Source organism: Apus apus, chromosome 4 (genome assembly GCF_020740795.1).
Source record: "Apus apus isolate bApuApu2 chromosome 4, bApuApu2.pri.cur, whole genome shotgun sequence".
NCBI lineage: Eukaryota > Metazoa > Chordata > Aves > Apodiformes > Apodidae > Apus > Apus apus.
In genome coordinates, this window is record NC_067285.1 from 43,452,648 (window position 1) to 43,476,465 (window position 23,818).

General features: G+C 44.1%; 1 protein-coding gene across 1 annotated transcript in view; it reads left to right on the top strand.

Moving 5' to 3' along the window:
- ADGRL3 (adhesion G protein-coupled receptor L3) overlaps positions 1-23,818 on the top strand; it is a 509,563-nt gene that overhangs the window by 471,589 nt on the left and 14,156 nt on the right. The window contains exons 21-24 of the mRNA XM_051618348.1: positions 7,470-7,496; positions 10,755-10,923; positions 13,643-13,768; positions 15,925-16,021. Of these exons, the coding sequence (XP_051474308.1) occupies positions 7,470-7,496; positions 10,755-10,923; positions 13,643-13,768; positions 15,925-16,021 (419 nt within the window). The remainder of the gene's footprint in view (positions 1-7,469; positions 7,497-10,754; positions 10,924-13,642; positions 13,769-15,924; positions 16,022-23,818) is intronic.

Sequence of the window (23,818 nt, forward strand, 5' to 3'; positions counted from 1 at the left end):
GAGACCTTAGCTGTGGAGTATTGAGCTGGGCATTAAAAAGTGCCTGCCTGGCCTTCCTTGTACGTGAGCTCTGGCTGTGTGATCTTTGTGTCTCGTATGGCCTCAAGAGAGAGTTACCATGCCTTCAAAAGCCCAACTTGCATCTCCCTGGATCCTGTGTAAGGAAACACCATGCTTCCTAGTCCCCTGGGTAGCTCATTGCTACTCCTGTGTAGCCTTCCTCTGCATCTCTGCATGAGCACACTTTGAACAGGCAGCCTAAAGCAAAGGCAGAAAAATCACTTGCGAGTTGTCACAAAATGGAGCATTTACAAGCTTTCTACCGCAAAAATATACGGCATATTTCTCTTTTGCCAGAGTGCAGACGTTGTGAGCACCTTGGAGGCAGAAACCCTTACTATGCTGAAAAAATATTTAAGATAGCACTTCTGTCTGGGTGCCTTTTTCACCCAGAGATGTTGATGGCAGACGGCAATTTTGTTTGTTGCAATCTGCTGCTGTTTGAGTTTTTCACAGAAGGGTTTGGTTAGTATCTGAATGTTTTGGCTTTGCATTTTGCTTTTTTATCTATGCCTTTTGTGATGCCTGCATGAATGTTGAATGGTGATGGTAAAGCACTAATCTTCCCTCTGACAGGTGGCATCCTTTCTGAATTAAAAAAAAAAATAAAAAAAATCAATCAGCAGTTATTGATTTGAGAGAGTGTCCTGGAAGGTATTAAATACCTAAGGTCTTTCTGTGAACCCATAAATCATGATTATTGTTTTAAAAGGCCATACATTTTAAGTATTTTGTCAGCAAGCCTTTCTGGTGCTATTTGGATAATACAAATGTGTTTAAAGGCTTTGCTGAATCCCTATTGTGTGGCAACAATCAGATATGTGGTTACACATCAGGGTGGTTTGAGTAATCCTGCCATGCCTTTGCAAAGTTAGGAGGAATGAAATAAACAGGGAAAGCAATTCTGAGGGTAGTTAATTACTTAGAGGAAATGAGATGAGCTTAACAGAATTGCTCTTTCCAATTGCAATAATTAAGACCAAATCTCAGAAAGCAGGCCATGACTTCCCTGGATGAGTTGAGGAGGAAGAGAATGATGCTTTGCCTTTGGCAGAAAAAATCAGGCATAGAATGCCCCAAATACTGAGGTTGGGCGTCATGTTAGGCCAAGAAAGCTTTGTTCTCATTTGTCTGGATAAAATTTTCAGAGTTACTGGTGGAAGTTAGAAGTGGCTTTCCATCTACATGCAATTTCCCTTATGCCAGGAGGCAGGGTTTGTAAAGCATGGCGTTTCTTCTGCAAGTGAAGCATGAGGGGCCTAGTGACCCTCAAGATGGTTACAGAGGTCTTCAGAAGACCAGCCACCTCTTGTAAAAAAGGAGCTAGAAAATGAAGCTTGGAAATGATGGCTTGGAAAGCTGCATGATAAATGCCAGCAGCCTAAGGAAGGTGATTAGGAAGACAGTTGGCTTCATGCCATCGAGACGGTAACTTTGTCATGAAACGGGAAGGCAAAATCCTTTAAGCACTCTTTTATTGCTTGCAATTGATTTTTCTCCCCATGAAGATGCTCCTTCACTAATTAGCGATGAACCCGTTTGCTTTATGAGGGGAGTGCTGGACTTTCTAACTCCTTCCCATAGATTTTCAGCAGTTCGATAAATCAATCTTTCCTAATCCTTGAAACTTAAGGGAAAAAAAAAAAAAAAAAGGGAAAAGAAAACAAACATCCCTGCTGCCTCATCTTGGCAGGCAGTGGGGAGGCACCATAGCATGCTTTATTTTCTTCTGTCATTCTGTAGGTCTGGGTATCTCTTGTGCTTGCCTGCAGGAAATGTCTGTCTCTGCTTTATTTGTGCCATATTAAGATGAGTTCCTCCAAATGCTTTCAAGGATGCATCATCCATCTATTTTTATTTGGGTTTCATCACTTACAGCAGCTACTAAAGGTCCTGTGTCCTCACTCTGGCATTTTTGCTCACTAGCAAAACTGGGTTATTTTGGGGCCAAAGTACTGAGTCCATGTGCTTGGTGAGCTTTTTCCTGATATTGCAGAGATGGGAAAATACTCTGCATTGTCAAAAAAGTGAGCACTTCAAGTTTGGCAAAGTTAAAACAAAAGGGAATGAATAAAATTGTAACATCTGAAGTTGATTAGTTATGTAGGGTTTTATGAAAGGCCTAGTTTTATTCTAACTGTGGCTCAAAAACTACACTTTGTTAAATATAAGAAGAAAGTAAATTATTCTCAAAATGTAAGAAGACCAGACATTCTTTTTAAATGAGACCTGAATAGCTGCTTTTTGGTTACAGGCTTTCTCTGTTCAGCAGCATTTTAGGACTAATGTGTGTGTGAAGGTTAATTCTTGCCTTACTTTTCTTGCTGAAAAAAAAAAAAAGTGAAGGCTTTGGCAATCCAGGGTATTGCTCATCTACATACATGGAAGTGGTTTGCACCAAATAACTTAAGTTGCAGGTTGTATTTGCCTCTGGATTGGGCTCTCAGTGTGTATCTGGCAATTCAGATGCCTTGTATTAAAAAGGTGCATGGTGGAGTTTAAAAAGGATAGGTAGCACAAAAGGGAATTCAGGATGTATGGGATTGGAAGTTCCTTAAGCATCTAAACAAGGATAAAAGTAGCTAATTTTAGCAACTTTTTAAAAAAATACTGATCTGGAAATATCACAGGAATACAGAAGTATTATGAACAATCCTTTCTCATCATTGAAGGAGAAAGTACTCTTGGAAATTGAAAGACATCTTACTTAAGATTTTGAAGGAGTTTTATATGATGTGTAATTAACCTTAAGAAGTCTTTGCCCCAAGGTAAAGTCAGGGCTTTTTTTAAGATTAGAAAATGAATTAGGCATTTGTACGGATGGGTAGACCATCCACAATCCATCATCTGATCTGCAAAGAAACACAGGAGAGATGAGGTAAGATTTTGCAGGTAAAAGGAATAAGGCAACCACTAAAGATCAGCTTTTTAACTTGAGGTATTTGAAAGTGGAACTCCCCCCTAAGCCATCATTCAGGTTTCTTCTGCAGGCAGTAGAAAATTTCTTCCAGGAATGGCAAAGCCTCACCTACCTTAAATACCTGCTCCTGTATGGAATAAATTGCTCTTAGTCTCTTGTTAACTATGGAGGGATCAGAGTCACCTAGTATAAATTCAGTGGGCTGTATCCCTGACTGCCAGGAATTGGAAGAATTTATCCCAATCAGGAGAAAGCACTTTAGATCTAACATCTCAGGGTCTCTTAGCCTAGGTTTTCCAGTGATTTCCTCTTCAGCTATTACTTGTTTGTGCCACTAGTGAATATAATCTCAGTTTTCCGGTTAGCAGCTCCATTTTCCTGTCGGTTTGCAAGACTTTTGTCCAAGTGATGTGGGTTTTTTTAATGGATTGCAGGTAATTACTGCAATATAAAGCTGTATTACTGCAGCACCGATAGGTTTCACAGACTACCAGGGAGGGGAAAACCATTCTTGAGTAGTTTTTGTCAGACACCAATTGTTGCTAACACAAGCATTAGGCTTCTTGCAACACTTGAGTTGGTAAAATGAAAAGGAATTATCTGTATTTCGTGAGAGATATAAGAGAATTAAGTCCTATGGGGCCCTGTGCATAGAGATTGGAAGTGTTTGGGAGTTCAGCATCTTTGAAAATCTAACTTCTTTAGGCACCTTCTTGCTGTGGGCAGTTAGGCACATCCAGGTTGGAAATGGGGTGCAAACTGCTCAGGTGTTTTTGGTGGCTTTCTCCTGAGCTGCTTTGAACTGTTACCCTCAGGCCAAAAGGCAATCCAAGTTTACCAATTCTGCATTTGCTCTGAACAAAGATGAAGTGGAGCCTTCAGCTGCCTGGAAGAAAGGCTGTCACAGATCACTGAAAAACTTCGCAAGGGTCTGGATAGAAGCAAATGAGTAAAAAGTTTCCCTAATTCTCTCTTTTTATAAGCTATCACCAGCGACATTTCAACAGTAAAAACCTTACCATAAAACCCCACTGCTTGTGAACACAGTAATAGAAATTCCTGCCCATGTTGCTGGGCTGAGAACTCCAGACTGTCTCATGTCTTTGTTTAATTTCATCATAGCACGGGGGAGCTGCAGGTCCTGCAGTGCTAGACATGTCACGAGCACAATGGGAAGCTGCCCCAGGGATCTGGCAGGCTGAGTGGATGAGAGGGCAAAGAGAAGCAGAGGGATGTCATGGTTTAGATCCAGCTGGCAAGAAAGCACCAGGAGGCCACTCGCTCACTCCACTCCCCACCGTGGGGCTGGGAGGAGAAAATCCAGCAGTGGGTCGAGACAAGGACAGGGAGGGTTCACTCAACAATGATGGTCATGGGCAAAACAGACTCAACTCGGAGGAAAAACCAATTTATCACCAATCAAATGGGAGCAGGAGAAAGAGAAAACAAAGAGCAAAGGTTAAATACCTCACCCCACCCCTCCCTTCTTCCAGGGCCCAAATTACTTTGCTGTTGCATTCTCCACCTTCTTCTCCCCAGCAGCACAAGGGGGCAGGGGATGGGGTTTACGGTCAGTTCATCCCTTGTTGCTTTCTGCCACTGCTCCTTCCTCCTCAGAGAGAAAGATTCCTCACAGTCCTCCCCTGCTCCAACAAAGGGTCCGTCCCACAGGAGACAGTCCCTCACCAGCTTCTCTTCCATGAGACCCTCCCACGAGGTGCAGTCCCTCAGGAGCTGTTCCAGCACAGGCTGCCCTCAGACTGACAAGCTGCTTCGGAACAGTCACCTCCCCTGGTGTAGGGTCCTCCATGGCTGCAGGTCCAAGTCCACGGGCTGCAGGTCCACATCTGCCCCACCGAGGTCCTTCACAGGCTGTTCCATCGTGCTCCTCCAGAGGCTGCAGCAGAACAGCTGCCATCTCACCATGGGCCACAGGCAAATCTGCTCAGACACCTCCTTCCCCACCTTCTTCACTGACCTTGGTATCTCTGCTCCAGCATTGCTCTCACCTCCCCCTCTCCTCAGCCCTCCAAGTCTTATATGAGTTTTATTTTCCCCTTCTTGAATATGTTACTAGAAGAGGAGCATCCACTCTTGCTGATGGGCTCAGCCTTGGCCAGAGGCAGGGCTGGGTTTTGGAGCTGGAGGAGCTTCCAGCAGCTTTTCAAAAGGAGCCACCCTTGTAGCCCCTCCACCACTACAAAAACCCTGCCACACTGACGCAACAGAAGGGATTCGACCAACATCATGCTACACAGCTGGGATGGGTTGGAGATCCCTGTTGATGCAACTAAGAGGGGGGGGAGCTTTTTCACACCAGTGGCTTTTCTGTGTTCCTGGTACCTGCCCAGATGAACTGCAGATGCAGAGGCCACACTGATTCAGCCTGTGTTTTGTTAAGCCAAAGAAGCTGAGATTTCCTTGCTGTTTCTTCGAAGCAGAGACTCAGTTCTCTGCATCAAACCACCTCCTCTGCACTTTCTTCCTCCTTCCTCCTCCTTCTTAGGAAGAAATTCTTGACTGTGAGGGTGGTGAGACACTGGAACAGGTTGCCCAGAGAAGTTGTGGAAGCCCCATCCCTGCCAGTGTTCAAGGCCAGGCTAGATGAGGCTTTGTGCAGCCTGGTGTAGTGGGAGGTGCCCATGCAGGGGGATTGGATCTAGATCATCTTGAAGATCCCTTTCAACCTTAACCATTCTGTGATTCCTTCCTGATCCTGCTGTGTTTTGTGCTTCAGCTGTGCATTGTCTCGCTCATCCTGCCATTGAGTGCCCTAGGTAGCTAGCTCAGATGTCCTCTTGCAGCTGGCAGATGTGGCGCAAGATCTGAGGTGAACAGCTGTCAGGGTGGCAGCTGATGACCAGGGGGGATCTCTGCAGGGATGGCAGCCAGGGAAGCTGAAAGGAGTGGTTGGATGCTGGAGTGGAGCTGCAGGGAGGGACTTGGGGTTGGAGGCAGGGAGAGCTACAGTGATACTGTAGGTGCTCGAGCTGAGATAGCACAGTTTACCTGTCAGTGACATGGGGACAGCTACATTGTCCCCCGTGGTGTGTCCTCTACTTGCATCTTGCTGTTCAGAGTGGGGTTAGGGCAAGTATTATAAATATGGGCCATTTGACTACTGTTCCCTCCCGTTCCTAAAGATCCCAGGAGATCATGCCAAGGCAAAGCTGGGACTGGCAGCATTGCTGTCTTTACTGTCTCAGCCAAGGGCAAGATGGAGAGAAAGTGGGAATGTTTTGCATAATATACTGTGTGTAATCACCTTCCTCCCATGAGGACTAAATCCTGCTCCTTTTCATAGCCAGGTGGTCCCTCTATGGCTTTTAAGTGCATGTGAATGGTGCTGAAATGGTCCCTACGTGGCTTTAGCCTTTGTGAGGAGTAACCACAAAGCCTCATCTTGGACATACTTGGTATTCCTCTCAGTCAGAAGTTTCTGGTGAAAATCATTCAACCTTAAAACAGCTTCTTTCTAACTTGGGGTGAAGCAGGTCCTCTGCAAGCAGAGTGGTTTGTTTACCAGAGGGCATAACTTGGTAGGTTGCCAGTATTGACCAAAGGAGGTCTCAACAGGATGGACTGGCCTCAACAATGTTGGCTGTGGGATGTGAGATAAACACATTGAGCCACCCTCCACCTCTGGCACCCAGGGATCACAGGTTCAAGAGCTCCATGCCAGTGGGGAGAGAATGCCTGGGAGCTGGCCCTCCCTCCCCACGTGTTGCACATTACCTGCCACACAGGCAGAGTTAGGTGCAGAGCGTGTCCCAGGAGGTCAGGGAAACTGCCCTAGGAAAACAGCTATGACTAATCTTGTGTCCTCACAGTGGTAGAAGCTCATTTTGAGTGATCCATCTTGGCTGCTTCTTCACCACAGCAGGCTGCTTTGCACTCTTGCTTTTCAGAGTCCTTTCTCTGTCCTTCACCATGAAATGGGAATAAAATAGGTCAATGATTTCTGTCACCCAGGGCTTTAGAAGAGTCTAATGCCATTAACTCAAAAAGAAGATAACACTGCAGTCTGGCTTATAAGTTGGCAACTTGGGAGTTACTCTCATGAAAAAGTAAACAGCAATAAAGATGTTCCTGTAACACACTGCAGCACAGCAGAGAGTGCGGGAGGCACGGTGAAGTTTTGCTTTCTGAACACGTGACAGCCTTCTGGGGTGGCTATGCTGGAATCTCTGAACTTGTCTTCTCCAGAGAGACCCCTGATTTTTAAAAGAGGGTTCAAAGTCAACTGACAGTGGTGTGATTGGAGCCAGGAGATGCAGCTGCAGCTAACCATGGTTGCTCCTGCATCCTGGGTCGTGTTTCAGTTCCCTGGGGCAGTGAGCCAGGCTGGCTGGTGTGTACCACCTGAGAGTGGCCTGCCTTTGGTGATGGCTGGTGGGAGAAGGGAGGGGGACTAGCAGGAAGCTATATTCTCTATGTCATTATATTTCTAATGTTGGTGTTCTTGTCTTTATGTCTACGCATTCTTTAGCTATGAGGATAACAGACCCTTCATCAAGTAAGAATGACCTGAATGGCTGATAAATTTCATTTATCAGTGTGGTCTCATGAACCAGCTGTCAGATCAATATTGAAAAATCATTAAAGCTTCTGTCATTCACATTTGAGGCAGAAGAGCAAACTGTGCAGGAAAGCAGTTAGCATACAGCTAACATGCAGAGTAAATGTGCTGCATATGTATTGCCAACGAATGGTCACTGTATTGGCTTTATATTCTTTGATTGGACATTACTTGAATTCAAGGTGAACTTTCCCAAGTCAGTCCTGTGTAGTACAGACTTGTTATACCAGTAGCAACCATCTGGTCTACTGTGCTTTGCCACTGAGAGTGCTTTCTGGTAATATAAATATGGAATTTAATTTTCAGAAGGGTGCATGGGTGGTAGTCTCCATACTTTCTGTTCTAGTTAATGAAAGCAGTGCAAGCAAATCTCTCTGTGGTGCATTGGAGACTTCTCCTTACTCATTGGAGTACCTAATTGTCCATAATCGTCAATCTCTGATTTTCAATTACACCAAAACATGGATAATTTTCATTCTTTATTGGTATAAAATTGCACTGCGAAAAGAAAAACGGCGAAAAAGTAACAGGTCTGTACAAAAAGCAAACCAAACCCCACAAGCTGCATCAAAAAAACCCCACAAAACCTGCCAAGAAATAAAAAGATGACATGCCTTAGGGCATCTGTGTTTTTTTTCTCCTGCAACCAAAAAAAGTCATGCACAGTAGCACGAAATAGAAGCAAATCAGCTTTGAAGTAGACTTTCAGTTTGTTCTTCTGGTGAAGAGTCCTTTGTGTCCATTCTTCCAGCATCATTCCCATGGTCTCTTTCATGGCTTGTTTTTTTGTTCTTTTTCCTCTTTCTGTGGATACGGGATGGAGCTGTCAGAGTCATCTCCATGCCCTCTGTATCTCCAGGTCTGCGTGGTGAAGCACAACCCTGCACAGCCTGCTGTTTGCACTGTTGAGGGTCTTCTAACCCACAGATTCCTCTCCATCACTGAAAGCAGCCTGTTTCCACTAAGGAGCTGTTTCACTCCTGCACACCCTTTGCAACCAAAGGCTTTTTAGTTGGGTTCAAGAATTGTCTGTGATCCTGGGAATCATTTTTAAAAGATGCTGTAAATGCAGGAAGCTTCTGATCATGGAGGATAAGGCAAGGGGGGGGGGGAAGTGTTTTCCACTTCTTTCATTGTTCTTTTTTTTAAGGAAAAAAGGAAGTATTTGTATTTTTTAAATTAGCATGTAATTAAGATGATGATGCCCTCTCACTGATGGTGGAATCTCGGGGAGAAAAATATACCAACCGGCTAGAGCTGTACTCTTTATCTAGTGGCAACCTTTCTGAAGGATCTGGAGAGTGCATTTTCAATTTGCATCCTGCTAAATATTTATTAGTGGGATTGACTGGAGATGCTTCAAAGGAGCTGTTCTGGTCTGCTAGGTTCATAATAGTGATTTTTAAAGAACTGCCTTAATAAGCGGTTACCTCAGGGAGCTCTTCTGGTTGTGTGGTTAAATAATACATACTTTATAAACTTCAGTGGAAGACTTACTGCTGTATTTTTCTTCTAATACCTAAAAATAAAAAACAAACACACAACATAAAACATAAATACAACATCGTTGTGCTTCTGTTTAGTGACAAGCCCTGCTAAAAGGAAAATGATTCAAGCCTGCAGCTGATGTGGAGTTTCCAAAGTGGAGACTGCCTGCCTGACCTCTACAGGACTTAGTTTTCCCCTCAGCTGCTGCTGCTTCGTTTTCTCCTCCTTGTCCCATGCTTTGCTTAGCAAATGGAAGCCCAAATATGCCCAAACCCTACCCAAGTTTCTACAAGGCTCAGGTGGCTTAGAAACGTAGGCAGGTCTTTGTCCCTGTGTGCTCTTCTGCAGCACCCCAGGCTGCTTTGGGGCAGATAAGGAAGCAAAGGTGCTTTCTGGCTGCAAGCTTATCTGTTTGGGGAACAAAAGGATTAAACAGCAAGGAAGGGGTGCAAAGACTGAATATCAATGCATTCATTTTTCTGATGTTAGACCTAATGATATCAGGGAAAGGCAGAAGAAAACCAAGGCCTTGAGGGAAAGGGCAAAGGAATGCTCATGATGCTGCTTGCTATGCACCTTGTGCTGTGCTTCCCAGATACAAGTCGACTCCTTCCTGTGTGCAGCAGCACTTCCCTTAAAGTTACAGGTAGTTTAGCATGTGGAAAATAGGGAGATGGCTAGGAGCAGGACCTAGTTCCTGTCCTGCTTGTCTCACTTGATCTCATGTCCTGGTATTGGAAGATCAGTCTCAGAGAAGTTAGTTTATCAGGCAACTGTGTTATTTAGCACGGTAACATGGAGTACTTCTCCTGTCATCCCAGCAGAGCTTCTTGCTTTCCTGAAAGTGCACCAAGCAAACAAAAAAAAACTAACATGCAGCAGCCATCCCTGTCCCCAGCTCTGTCTGTCCAAGGAGAAAGTCGCTGAGAGAAAGCAAACAGAAACTACAGGCTGCCTATGTTTGTTTGAACAACATTCCCACTTCCCTCCTGGGGTGGAGCAAGTGAAAATCTTAGTTTTACAGCCAATTGGAAGAAGGCTTGCCCCTTCTTTTCTCCCAACAGAAGTGTGGCAGCAGCTACTGTTTTTAGCACATGTGGTGTCTGAGCGCCTGTCTGTGTGTGTGTATTTCCCCTCATTGCAGGGTGGAAGAAGCAGGAAGCAGCATCCCAGAGAGCCTCCTTGTGTGGAACCTCTCTGGCAAGTGGTGAGGGCTTGCCCACCTGCTTGCAGTTTATCTGGTTTTCAGGCATACGGCAGATGAGCTGAAGTGCAGCAATACGTGTGTCATGGTGTTCAGCACTCCTGGCCCAGTGAAACCACTGGACACTAAGAAAGTGACATTTACAGTTGTTGTTTTGGTTGGTTTCTTTTCTTTTCCTGTCATTTGCAGAATGAGCATCTCCATGTCATTTACATGCACACTGCTTTCAGATATTAAAAAAAGCAGCACTGGGGTTCCAAATATGCTTTGGTTATGATGAATTTCTATGCTCATAACATTTCCATTGCCATATAATCCTCAAGCCTGAAGATCTGTAAAGTGCATCCAGCTTGAAGACAAAGCTTCCTATAAGTCATTTTGATACACTGTTTACTTTTTACTAAAACCACAGGCAAAGTCTTCTTGCTTGTAGACATGTGCCTTCTTTTGTAGATGATAAACCAACCCCTTTTTTTGTTTGTTTGTTTGTTTTCTCCTAACAGGTCTTGGGTTATAGGTGCAATTGCCCTACTCTGCCTATTAGGACTGACCTGGGCGTTTGGACTCATGTATATTAATGAAAGCACAGTCATCATGGCCTATCTCTTCACCATATTCAATTCTCTGCAGGGAATGTTTATATTCATTTTCCATTGTGTCCTCCAGAAAAAGGTAAGAGATGGTTCCCGGCAGCAAAAGGAAGCGGTACCGGGGTGCTTTGTTGCCTGACAACCGCAGCGTAACATCATCTCTGTGCCCTGAATTTGTCTCGTGCAGATTTATCTCCACACTCCTAAATAAGGGTGGTATTCAGGCTGGGAATCAGCAAGATGCAGGGCAATGAGGTGATGATGAAAGTCAGTTGCAGTGGCAGCTCAGCAGCCGGGGCGCCGGTGACACGCACCTCGGAGGCAAGAGGCAGCTGAGGGTTTAGCAGGGCTTCATGGTAGCAAACCTGTAAAAGGGCTTTGCTTCTCCTTTCCCACATGCCAGTGTGAGAAGGGAATGACTCCTTCAGCATCCAGAGGGTCCTTGCGTGGCTGAGTACTTGCAGCCAAAAGGAACTTTGCCTCCTCATTTGCAGTCCCTTTTTGTAACAACACCTCTGGTTTGATGGTTATGTGGCAGGGGCTGCTTCCCCCACTTTTTTAAGAGCTGGAGGACCTGTGCTCTGCAACAGTTCATTAGCCATTGTATTGCTTGTTCTTAATGTGAGCTTTTAGAATTCTTCCTCAAAGCAAGCACAGTAAGTGGTGCTTGGTGGAACTTGAAATATACCCCAATTAATATTTGCAAGATAACAGCAGACTAAATTAGGTAAACTCTGAGGGAAAAAAAAAATACCAAAGTAAAAATCTCTGTGTGTATATGTAGATCAAACTTACAGCCTCTGACAATCAGTCATAAATATTTTTAAGAACCATCTTATTCTGCACTGAAGTGCAGTAGCTTTCCCAATTCTGTGCATGTCTGCTCATAATATTTTATGTACATCTTGGTTTCAAAGGAAAGTTTCTTTCTCAAATATAAACATAGGGAAGAGTTTATACTTGGATACATCTGGATCCCAGTTTCCCAGTTTAACCAGTGGCTTCTGGTGAACTGGTTTACTGGGTAAAGTCAGGGTCGTGTTGAGGTCTGGTCTTCATCTGAGAGCCCTGGGCTTGCATCTGTTTGACCCACATCTTCCTGGACAGGGGAGATCTGACCTATGAAAACATAAGCAAAATTCATATAGCAAATGAGCTCTGCGAGTGATGATGCCTCTGGAATGATCTGCAGAGCTGTGCAAACGTGTCATTCTTGAAACTAAAGGAAGACTTTTGGGGTTCAGAGTTTTGTCCTTGTGATTTCATTTCAAATATGTGCATCATAAGAAGCTTAAAAGCTTCATCAGGATGCCACTGCCTGCTGATTATCCCAAAACTTTCAGCAAGAAGGTTTCCAAGCAAGATGATAAGGATGTAGGAAGCATCACTGTCACTAATTAAACCTGCAGGTGCCTCTTTGATGAGGAGTTTGAATTCCTGCACCATTCTTACTTGGTCCATCCTTTTGCCTCCAATGCACCTCACAAAGGGTCAGTCCCTAACTGGGCATCCCAGCACAGCACTGCAGCCTTCTTGGCTGTCAGGGTGCTCACTCAGCGTGGAATAACTATTCTCTTTTCTGTCTCAAGCCACTCCTGATGCATAGAGGGGGAGGGAGAATGTAGCTGGTTCCTTGCTGTGGGGTGGATGCATCTCTCTGACCCAAAAGCTGAGGGAGGAATATTTGAGAGGAGAAAAAAGAAACAACAAAAACATCCTTTCCTATCTATCAAGGACCAGAAAATCAGCAAAAAGCTGCAGAGAGGCAAGCAGTGGGTGGCTAATTAAAGCAATTGAATTATTTTCTCTCAGCAAAGGATTGATTAGGCACTTGAGCATATTGGGCACTAGTGGTATTGTGTTTGTCTCAAGGCCTTAAGGAAGAGCCTAATGAAAAAGCTGTAATTTGCTATTTAAACAGTTGTTTCACAGAGTTTTGAAATGCTCGTAGATAGTCTGGCAAAATTTCACAGCTAGGCTGGTGTTTTGGAGATGCATGGGGTTTTTGAGGGTTTTTTTGGTCAACGAGCAATGTAACCTGCTATTGGCTTTTCAGTACAGGCTACTCATTTTCAGTCTTGTCCCATATGGTTCCTGGGTGTTGCTGTTCATCAGAAATCACACCTGAAGCTCAGACTTCAACCCTGCCTCGGCACAAGTCCATGTATTTCCCTTGAAGCAAAGGAGGTAGCACAGCTTTACTCCAGGCAGAGTTGGTCCAGTCTGACTACAACGCCCATTTAAAACATGACTGGTTTGCATGGTGGGAAAGCAGGGTACAGCCACCCCTGTGCACTGGGAATATAATCTCTAAGGCTGCTGGCTCTACAGTTTCCTCGAGTTCCAATTTAAAAAAGAAAAAAAGAAAAATCAATAGCTCTTATATGTTTCTTTTGGAATTTTTCTTCTTAGTCCCCTGCCAGAAGCAATAACTTTTAGTGCCTTGATGAGCCAATATGCTAGTTTATATCAAATCGATGAGGATATTAATTTCCAGTCATAAATAGTGTATCTGTAGTTTCTCCCATGCTCCTCTGATGTGCCCCAGAGGAAGCTACAACCAACTGGTGTCAACAAGCAACTTTGCTGCATAAAAACAGTCCCTTGTGCCATCATAAATGGTGAACTCACATAGGGAGAGCATTGAGCTGCAAGGTCTAATAGGCTTCTTTCCCACATACTGCAACAGCTACCATTTTAGTGAACCACTGAGGAAAAATCAGGGGCCGTGTTGAAAATCAGAAGGCCAGGAGCTGGAGGAGGAGCTGCCCACTAACCACTGTCACTCTTTCCTTGGCTAGGTACGGAAAGAGTACGGAAAATGCCTCCGCACGCATTGCTGTAGTGGGAAAAGTACAGAGAGCTCTATTGGCTCAGGAAAAACCTCGGGGTCACGGACACCTGGAAGATATTCCACAGGCTCACAGGTAACCCCTGCTCCTTGTCCATGCCCCGGGGCTTTGCAGCACTACACCAGTGCTGGGAGGAAGCTCCTCTCAGTACCAAGGGAGCTACCTGAGACCTCTCCCCAGTGCACTCAGGGAGATTTCCCTCCCTCATGCACCTGAATTTAGCCCAGTCACTTTCCTTGGGATGTGATGGCAGTTAGTGCCTCTCCAAGAACCTTCTAAGTCATTGTCATGAGAATAAAATGTCCAGATTTGCCTTCCAGGGGCAGGTGGGTGGTCATCACCTGAGCTATCCTGCCCACTCTCCATGGGAGTCAGGAGCTGGGAGCAAGTGCATCCTTTAATCATGAGCTGAAGGTTGTTGCTGTTGCCATGTGCAGGAATGATACTGTACTGATCACATTTTTTTTTTGCTAAAAACTACAAGAGTCTTGCAATAGCCTTCACAGTGAAGGGGCTTGCTCTCTGGCCTTCAGTGGCTTGATCAATTAATTGCCTCACTCAATTTACCTTAGTTTATAGACCTCTTAGGAGAATCCATTGGCATCAGATTATCTTACTAAGTGACTGCATTTGTTACGCTTTTGGTTACACAAAACTCAGGTTTTGTGTAGTTTGTGCACTTAGCAATTTTGAATGTACAGATGCAGATTTATGGACCAATAGTTTACATAAACTGAAGAAGCTTACTTCTTAATCAATAGAAACCAAACACAAATTTATTCAGTGTTACTAATGGTAGTAATTATACATGACAGTTCCACTATTAAATTATGAAAGACATGCAGTGAGTAACAGTTTTTAACCTCCCAGGAAAGCCTGTTTAGCAATTTATGTCTGGGAGCAAATAATTTTATATTTTCAGAGTTTTCCAAGATGCCACCCATCCAAGAGCTCCACTTTGGCATTTATGTGGGTCTGGATGTTTTGCAGGGGAGATAACAGCAACAGAATACGGAGCCTCTCTCCAATAGGCCATCAAATCCCACAGTGATCAATAATGTCCTGAATTCACTATGTACAGCAACATTTGAAAGGCTGATTTGAAAGCTTTTGCTTTTACATAACTTAGGTACTGGGTAGGTGTCCTCCTGTCTAAGAAAAGTTGGCTTTAATAGGCCTTCCCTCTTCGCAGTCTCAGCACAAGAAAACAAGCCCTTTGGAGGGTGAACTACGTCTCCTGGCAGCAGACCACTCATGACAGGCAAGCTTGGAGGTACCAAGGAATGTTATTTTGCCTGCAGAAGCTTGTCCTTGGAAAGATGGAAGTGCCTGAGACTTTTCATAGGCAGGAGAAACCTCACATGGGTGACAGAGAGTGGAGGGAGATCAGTCTGAATTGTTGAAAGCATCTGACTCCTAACTCCTGAATAGAGAAGGCCATGAGGAGGAAAACTCCTAAGATACTTTTTTTTTTTTTTTTTCTGAAAAGCACTTAGGAAACTGAATAAGTAATCCACAATGGATCATGTCAGAGAAAAACAATAGATTAAATGTCCAGGTGCAAAAGAATTGCTATAAAAGTGCATGGGCCTCATGCCATATTGTGCTTCCATTTATAGAGAGCTAATGCAGCTTAGGAGATGCTGTTACTACATAGTTAATAAGTAGACTAGAAGGCACTTTTCAGCTGTAATCATATGAGTAAGCCCTAAAAGATCTCACACGGCTAAGATCCCACTGCAGGAAGCCACTGGGGAACAGAAGTCATTCATTCCTGGGGGAGAGAACTTCTGTTAATTCAGGACACCAAGATGCCCATCAAGTCTTTGCACTTCACAAAAAGTAAGGCAGAGGCTATCTGAGATAGTACAGGAAGCGTGCCTGCTTCTGTGTTTAAGTTATTTTTCCATTATTTGGTGCTACGTTGGTAAATCTGTAGCTTGTACAGTTCTGGGTTTCATATATGGGTTCTATTGCTTTTTAAAATTAAGATATAAGGAATCCAGTGATGCAGTTCTCTGAAAGAGGTGTTTTGTGTTATCAAGTTAGGAAGGCAGGGTCTGGCATGCACGAGGTGGGTTACAGGAAAACAACAAACCCTTGCTTACATCTGGCTAGAAACAAGTCTCACCCTGAGCTAGACATGTCAACAGCCATCTTAGTGAGGCAGAAAGAAACCTTTCTGCAGCTGCTAACAATTCATTACCTACTGTGGTTCAATCCCTCTTCAGAGCCGGATTCGGAGGATGTGGAATGACACAGTTCGAAAGCAGTCTGAGTCTTCCTTTATTACTGGAGATATAAACAGTTCAGCTTCACTCAACAGAGGTAATTATGAACTATTTTTCGTATCTCTTAACTCTTGTGATGGCTTTAAGGAGTCTGAAATGTATTGCCCCTTTCCCCCTCTGCTCCTTCCTCCTCACCTCGAATGGCACTGGGCCCTACTGTCCCACGTAAGAAATGTTCCAGTGATAACTGGGAGGAGGTTTTGTGGTGGTTGTTGCCCTTTTTGCCTTTTCTTTCTTTATTTTTACACATGCATTTTCAAGAATTGTAATGTATGGAAGGGAGTTAGGAAAAGCAGAGAAGATAAATGGGAAGAAATTGAAATGAAATCCCCCCCTTTTCCCTCAGCAAACTGCTAGTGCCAGAAGCTGCTGAGGTGTCAGGTCTCATTGCTGACAGTGAAAATGGGCCATTGCAGCACTAGGCAGCCTATGTTAAGCATCACAGGAGTCCTGATTGTCCTGGGTATGTAACAATACTGTCACCTTTATAGAAGTAAAAATGAGCAGCAGAGCATAGACATACGACAAAAATGTGCTTGGAACAAAATTGTCGATGTGTTGATGATAATTTACTTACTTTGAAGAACAGACTGATATGAACTTTGTACATGTTTGCTGAGGAAAGTCTATCAGAGATGTATATGCCAAACAAAATGTGGTGCCTGGCACGGGAGGAAAACTGAATAGCTTTTTTTTTAAAAAAATCCACGTCTTTCTTCAGAGAGTTTCAGGAAGACAACGGTAAGAGAGTACTAGAAAAAGAGCTGCAGAGATTGGTTTCTTTCTCCTCCAGTACAACTACTTTATGGGTTAGCCTTGAGCGACCAGATGCCATATTCTGTTTTGTGTGTCTGCCCAGTTCATGATGGAATTAAGAGAGGGTAGAATTGGGATTTCTGGGCCCAGCTGTTCTCTCATGACAGTGAAAATCAAACATGGTTGGACGGCAGAGCTCAACTGAGATTTGAGTTGGGACTTTGGTTCTTATTCAGTCTTTATTCAGCCAGAATTCCCACTGATTTTAGGGTGAGTTTTGCCGGAGGACAAGCTTGAAGGATTTTGGCTGTGCCATTACTAATATTGACTACTGAGTGCTGGGGAACTAGAAATATATGCTTCAGTTCTCGGAGCATTATACATGTCACCCAGATCAGTGCAAAGGAGGAGTCAGTGTAGTTACATGGAGATGTGCTTTTCTCCCTCAACCCACTCAGGTGGTTTTTGTGCCAGGATACTGGCACTTTGCACTGAAGCTTTGTTGATAAGGTGGCTGTAAGATGGCATTACTGCAAATTTATCCACATGCATTGCCTTCTCTTCTCTTTCTGTCTTTGCATCAAAGAGCTACAGCCAGGCTTCTCCGGGGCTAATTAAGAGGGGGATCAGTTGTCACACAAAGGTTGCAGCAAGAACCACTGCTTCCCTTGACCATCCATTGCTCTGTCTTGGCAGCAAACCACAATGTTACGCGTGAAATGTTCGTTCATTTAGTTAGTGCAGGAGGTGACTTGGTCTCTGGTGCAGCCAAGGCTGCAAATAGAAGTGCTTTAGCAAACAGGATCTTCTGGGCTCGTTGACAGAAGAAAGACATCTCTCCTTTTTCAGTTTACATTTGTATTTTTGATATTTTTTTTTTTTCTGTGCAAAGAAGTGAGTATGACCATAAATGGGGAAAGCTGTGAAGAGGTTTCAAGTGGGCAATCTTCATCCCAGTATGGTGAGAGCCTGTTACTAGATGTGCCTGTTACTTATAGGTGAGTTGAGAAATGAACCAATGGGGGAGGCATCTTCAACGTGGATTTCATCCATCTGTTTTCCTTGTGTAACATTGGGTGAGATGTTACATCAGACCTGAAAGGCCTGAATCTCTCCTCTGACTACAGCAGCCTGATAACTGTCTCGGAAGAGAAGCTTTTTAGGTGGGACACTTAAGTGACTTGAATAAATTGTACTGTTATGCAGGAGCATCCTTCCTCTTTTGCAGGCAGGCAGGCACAATATTTGTTGTTGGTTTTGTTTTCTAGTGGACAGAAGTATCTGCAAAATGAAGGTTAAAACTTTTCTTTGGGATTTGGTAACTCCAAAGCAACAGATGGTCAGTTCTGCTAAGAAAACACACCTGACATCAACAGTAATGCCAACTGCATGGGGCCCCAGATATTTCACACTTTATCCTGTTTATTCCAGCTGAAAATAAACATTTGTGGTCTTAGGGATTTGCTTAGGGCATAATTTGTTTCTTCAATCTCTCCAGAGAGACCTGCAGCCTGAACAGACCAGTGAGGCAATGCAGGTTTCTCAGTTCTTGTCTTCCTCTTAATATTTTAATATATATCAAGCTTTAAAGAAGCTGTTTCATTAATGTTTTATTTATAAGTGTGCAATAAAAGCTCAGAGGAGTCAAGTATGAGCCTTGTGTTGTATGTTTAGTAGCTTTCCCTGCCTGAAGTTGATACAACAGGCTCATGTACCTGTTCAGAAGTCCCTCTCCAGCCCTCACAGCCTGAACACCCTTTGCATGGAAGTATTTGTGTTGTCCCAAAGTAAACAGTCTTTGTGCACCGGTATTTTTCCCAGAGCCTTCAAACAGCAGCCCCCTTTCTAAAACAGGGAGAAAAAGATCCTTTTTCCCCAGAATTTGCCCCATCCACCAGGTCCTGACCCAAATCCATTTCTCTGTGTCCTGGGCCAACACTGAGTTTTCATGTTTTTGTTGTGGGAACAGAAAGCAGTGAAACATCCTCCAGCTGAGGTGCTTTTATTTAAGCCTTTTTTCCCCTGGTCATATTCACAGTACTCACAGTCCTCTGTTGCTTGATGACATCTCAGGCAAGACTACTCTAGCTATCCATATTCCTCTATGATGACCTGCATCTCTATACCATCCTCTCTTCTTCCTCCATGAAGCTCCTGGGCATCAGTCAGGAATATGGTGTCTGTGTTAGTGTAGCCCTTTCGATATATAACTATGGGGGGGGGGTTTCTGATTCAGGAAATATCACACTGCTTATGGCTTTTTTCAACTCCAGATCCTCTGTTATCTTCTACTTACCCCACAGCCCCGCCCAAAGTAATTTGCCATCATGTTATTTTTCTTATTCTCATTTATCATATAAAGAATTTCAGGCATAACCCCAAACTTGCCTGATGTAACGTGTTCTATAATGAAAACTGTACTCACTCTTGACTCTTAAGACATACACGACCATTTCAGATATTTCCTGAAGGTAACATCTAATACTGATTACTTTGAAATGTTTCAGGCTTCATTTCCCTTTGCTGCTTATTATGTAGTAATAATGATGTGGATTTGGGGTTGTTATACCACTGAAGTCAGAAGGAAGGGAACAAAACCTGGCTGTGGATTTCCTCCTCTACCATCAAATGAAGAGCATGCCAGTCCACCCCATGGTCATGGACTCTGTTTCAGGATCCAGGGGAATTCCTCCTCCTTGCTCTCCCACTGCACAACCTTGCACAGTTTTTCCTGCCTGGGTCTGGCTGGATATTTCTGCCACTGATTTCACATCCATCCTGTGCTCTCCGTTTCTTTTCCCAGGGGTGTAAAAGGTGAACCTCGCTGATCACCTTGTACCTAGAAAAACACCTGCAGGTCACTCAGTGTAAGTGGTCATGATACAGGCACTTGGATGCACTGCTGAAAAATTGGACAAAAAGGAGGGGGTGTGGATGGTCTGTTTGCTAAAACTTACTTCTTTGAAGGCTGAAAAGTAGAAGGTATGAAGAGAAGGTTTTCCTTTGTGTTAGGCTCATAAGAAGAAAGCGGAGCAGATGACTGCTTGGTTGAAACAACAGATTTCTTTGTACTTGGGCTAAGGAGAGTTTTTTAAAAGAGCTAGCGATTAAAAGCAATTAACAGCATTACTGTTATTCCAATTCTGCTGTATTTATGCTTTGGTAATCCAATCATGGGCCTGTGCTGGAAGCACAGATGGAGCCAGCAAGGGAAATCAGGATGTCTGTCAGCACGGTGGTGATGGCAAGTGGAGCAGACTGAAGGGGCTGCTGTAAGCACGAGCCCACACTTTGAGTACATCCAAGTGGTCACCTCAGAAGCATGAGGGATAGGTCTGTTTGCACCTTGGGAATGCTGCTGTCCAAAAGCACTTGGTTAGCTCAGACAGCCTTGCAAACAAGCAGTCATAGCACCAAACAGCAATGCTTCTCCAGCCTATTTCTATACATCTCTTAGGTGAGGGGTAATGCAGTCCCTCTTTAGATGTGAGACAACTGGGATAACAAAAAATCATCATGAACTATATGGTACTTTGTTACCCTTTGGGTTTTCAAGTTGGCGTGGGGGGGGATTATTTATTTTTTTTTTTTCAGAGGAAAAGTGGAAGCTACTTGTTACAGAAAGGAGTTTTCCATGTTTTGGTCAGGCTCAAGAGCAGCAGAGAAGAGTTTGTCACTGGTATGAAGCAGCGCTAGGAAAAAGCACTAATGGAGGTGTGTATGTTCTGTGATTCAGTGATATCATAGGTGCAGGTTAGCAGATATATGTGCATTTGTGGCAAAACCTTGCTGTATCTTCATGGTGCTTCCTTCTTTGGGGAAATAAATGGGCTAGAGGTTTCTTTGAAAAGAGAAGCTACTCCAGAAGTCTGTTATGTTGGGTCAAGGGCTGTGCTCCTGCTGTAATGTTCTGAGTCTTGGCTTAACAAACTAGACAGCAAGTCTAATACTTTATTGAAAGAACAGTCTTGCTATACAAACAGGAGGATGTGCAACTCTTGTCTTTTGGTTTATGTGCACATCTGCTTTGTGTCTCCTCACCCCCAAAGCACTGCACACTGTCCCCATCACCTTCATCCGTGGAGGTCCCCAGGAGGGATTTCTTGGTGGTCTCCATTGCTATTCCACTTGTCTGAAGAAGAAACATCAAGGAGCTGTAAGAGCAGAGCTGTTTCAGGCGAGAGAAGATCTGGGAGCTGAGGGGGAGTCAAACACAAGCCATGACCTCACAGATGGGGCATGGTCCTGCTAGGGCTTAAGCCAGCAGGCAGAGCTGGGTGCTGGTAGTCCATCCACAGCCCTGGACAAGGTGAGGGGATTTGAAGCCAGGGTCTCTGGCAGCCCTCACTGCAGGATGGTGAGTCTTAAATATGGATTCATGCTTGTGGCCTTAAGGGTCGATTCATGAGGGGACACGCCCTTGCCAGCAATCATCACAAAGCCCTTAAATTCCCTAGAACTAGCACACCCGATATTCCAGGTTAGGAAAGCCATACTCACTCCCTGTTTGCTCCCATGCAAATGGACTGAAATGCAAAATGGAAACCAAAGTATTATTTGTCCCTGCCCCTTGCTTTTTCTTCTCAAATGCCTAAGTGTAATTTCATGTCTCAGCTTCTAAGTAGTGCTCCAGAATAAATACTTGATTTCCCTTTGCATTATTATTTCTCCCCTGCGTTTTTGTATCAACTACAAAGACTTGATCTGAAACGTACACAGGAAAAAGGGAAATTATTGCTACTGTTTTCAGAGATAATCAGTTTAATGTCAAATTCATGTGGATTTCTTCATAATGAACAGAACAAATTGAGCTCAAATTCAAACAGTGGGAATCTGAGTCAGAGAGGAAAATTAAAATGAAGAACATTAATATCCTGATTTCTAACCCAACAGAGACCTGATTGTTTCCTAAATGAAATCTCCCATCAAATTCCTCCCACCCACCCAAAAATATAATTAAGCTGTGATTTCCAGGCTGAAATTGTATCTGTGCTGTTAACTCAGCAGGGACGACTGTGTGTGTTGCAGGGAGGGTGCATGAAGTTTTATATTATCTTCAGGTGGCCACATTATCCTGCATTTTTAGGAAGCAGTTATTTAGAAAACACAGTAGAAAATTAAATTATTCCTTTAGTAGGAAGATGGGAGCTGCAGGTTAGTACTGGAGTACTGCAGTGAGTCAGGTTTGGGTTGTTCTCCCCACATCTTTCCTTTCTGCTCAGGGAGGAAGGTTCCCACATGTGTCTGAGTGTTGTAAGATGAAGATGCTTCAGTTTAGCTGTCTGCAGGCCTGGTGAGTGTCATGGTCTGCACATAACCTGGCCAAGAAAACAGGGTAGAGATTGATGTGATTAAAAGAAGAGGCAAGCAGAGGAGGAGGAAAAAAAAAGAAAGAAAAGGAAAGAGCAGTATGGAAAAAGGAAGATCAAGTTGAGATTCCCCTGGGGAATGGGCCACTACAAAGAGCAATAGCTGCTCATTGTAGCCCATTTGCAATGCTGACCCTTTGCTGCCAGTGCCTGGATAAAACAGAGAGCAGGTAGAAAATTGGACTATGGAAGCACTGCTGTTGTCATGCGTCAGTCTTTCTCAAGATGCTCGTTCACTCCTTGATGGATTGATGTGACTGGCGTGACAGTCAGATTTCTGCTGGATTTATGTTGCATATAAACCAAATAGCAAGCAGCCTAGCTCTGGGAGAGGTGGAAATGTCTCTCCTCCTCTTGATAGGATATTCAGAGGGCGCCATCAACTGATCTATCGTAGTTTGTCTAAACACTTCTTACCTGCTCTGAGTAGCACCTATGCCTCTTCTTGTGGCTTAAAGATATGGGAGGGTAAATACTTTCTCTGTTTTCTTTCCATTTGTTTTCTTTCTACAGTTGGCAGCAAACAGTGCCCCAGTTTCTCCTGTGAAGTCAGTCAGTTTTCATGTCATGTCTTTCAGAGAGACACTTTTATGATGTGGGGATTTTTTGCGTTTTAAATCAGTAAGTTGTGGCTGTGTGAACACGCAAGTTGGCAGACAGAGTTAGAGGTGACCACTGCAACTTTTAAACATGTTTTCGAATTGGCCAGATCCCTTTTTTCTTTTCTTCTTCTTCCTGTTGTGGTGCTGGTGTAAGCAGATTCAGCCCAGCAGGCTGCCAGGATCTCCAAGGTGCCTGCGGTTGTATTCCTTGTTCATGAATACACCTGCAGATGCCTAAGGGGAACTCACTGAAATATTCCTGAGTATAAAAATATTTCACTTTTTTTTTTTCCTTAGTGTGAAATAGTTCACAAATAATTGGATTAAAGTGTCAGTCTCCTGCAGACACTTTGCTCTTGTGGTTGCCATCGCTGTGTGACAGAGGTTGTGGCGTGGAGCAAGAGGTACGCCTGTTTAACTCTGAGCTCCTCCTGGAGATGCTTTAGATGCTTTGTGCTCAGGGTTTTCTGGACGTAGATGCTAGGAACTTCTTAAAGCTGAGTCTGGGATGGCCCTGGTAGGAGCAGCAGACTCTAACCATTCAGAGACCATCATCTGCCATTGCGCACTTTTCCCCAGAACAGGGCTGAGAGATGTCATTGCTTAACACTGTCCTTATTCATCACTGCTGAGGCCACGGGGGCAAGGTGCTGTATGAACCCGAGGGGTGCAGCAATCCTTACCCTCAAGCATGTCACTTCCTACTGGTTAGCAAAGCCCACCCAGTCCTGGGAAATTCAGTCTTTGTTTCAAGGAATTCATCCGCCCTGGAGCATGAAGTTTAGCCACAAAAGGCACCAGCAATGCCGCTTTCCTCCCACCTCTAGAGTATGATTACAAGCTCAGTTTCTTCTCTTTTGTAGCCGAGGCTGCCACTTGAAAAGGGGGAAATGGGTTTTGGAGGTACCTAAATGCCCCCTGGCTCTTTGGTGGAAATCAAGGGCTGAGAAGCAGAGTGAGAGTCCCTGGAGGCATCTTTCTGCTAATACAGAGCGAGCCTACAAGCTGTTTTCTAGCATCTTGTTCAGCCACCGTTTCTTGCGTGCTGCGGCTTCTGCTCTTCACCGGAGAGATCCGTGTTCAGGAATGCTTGCTGTCCCAGCACCA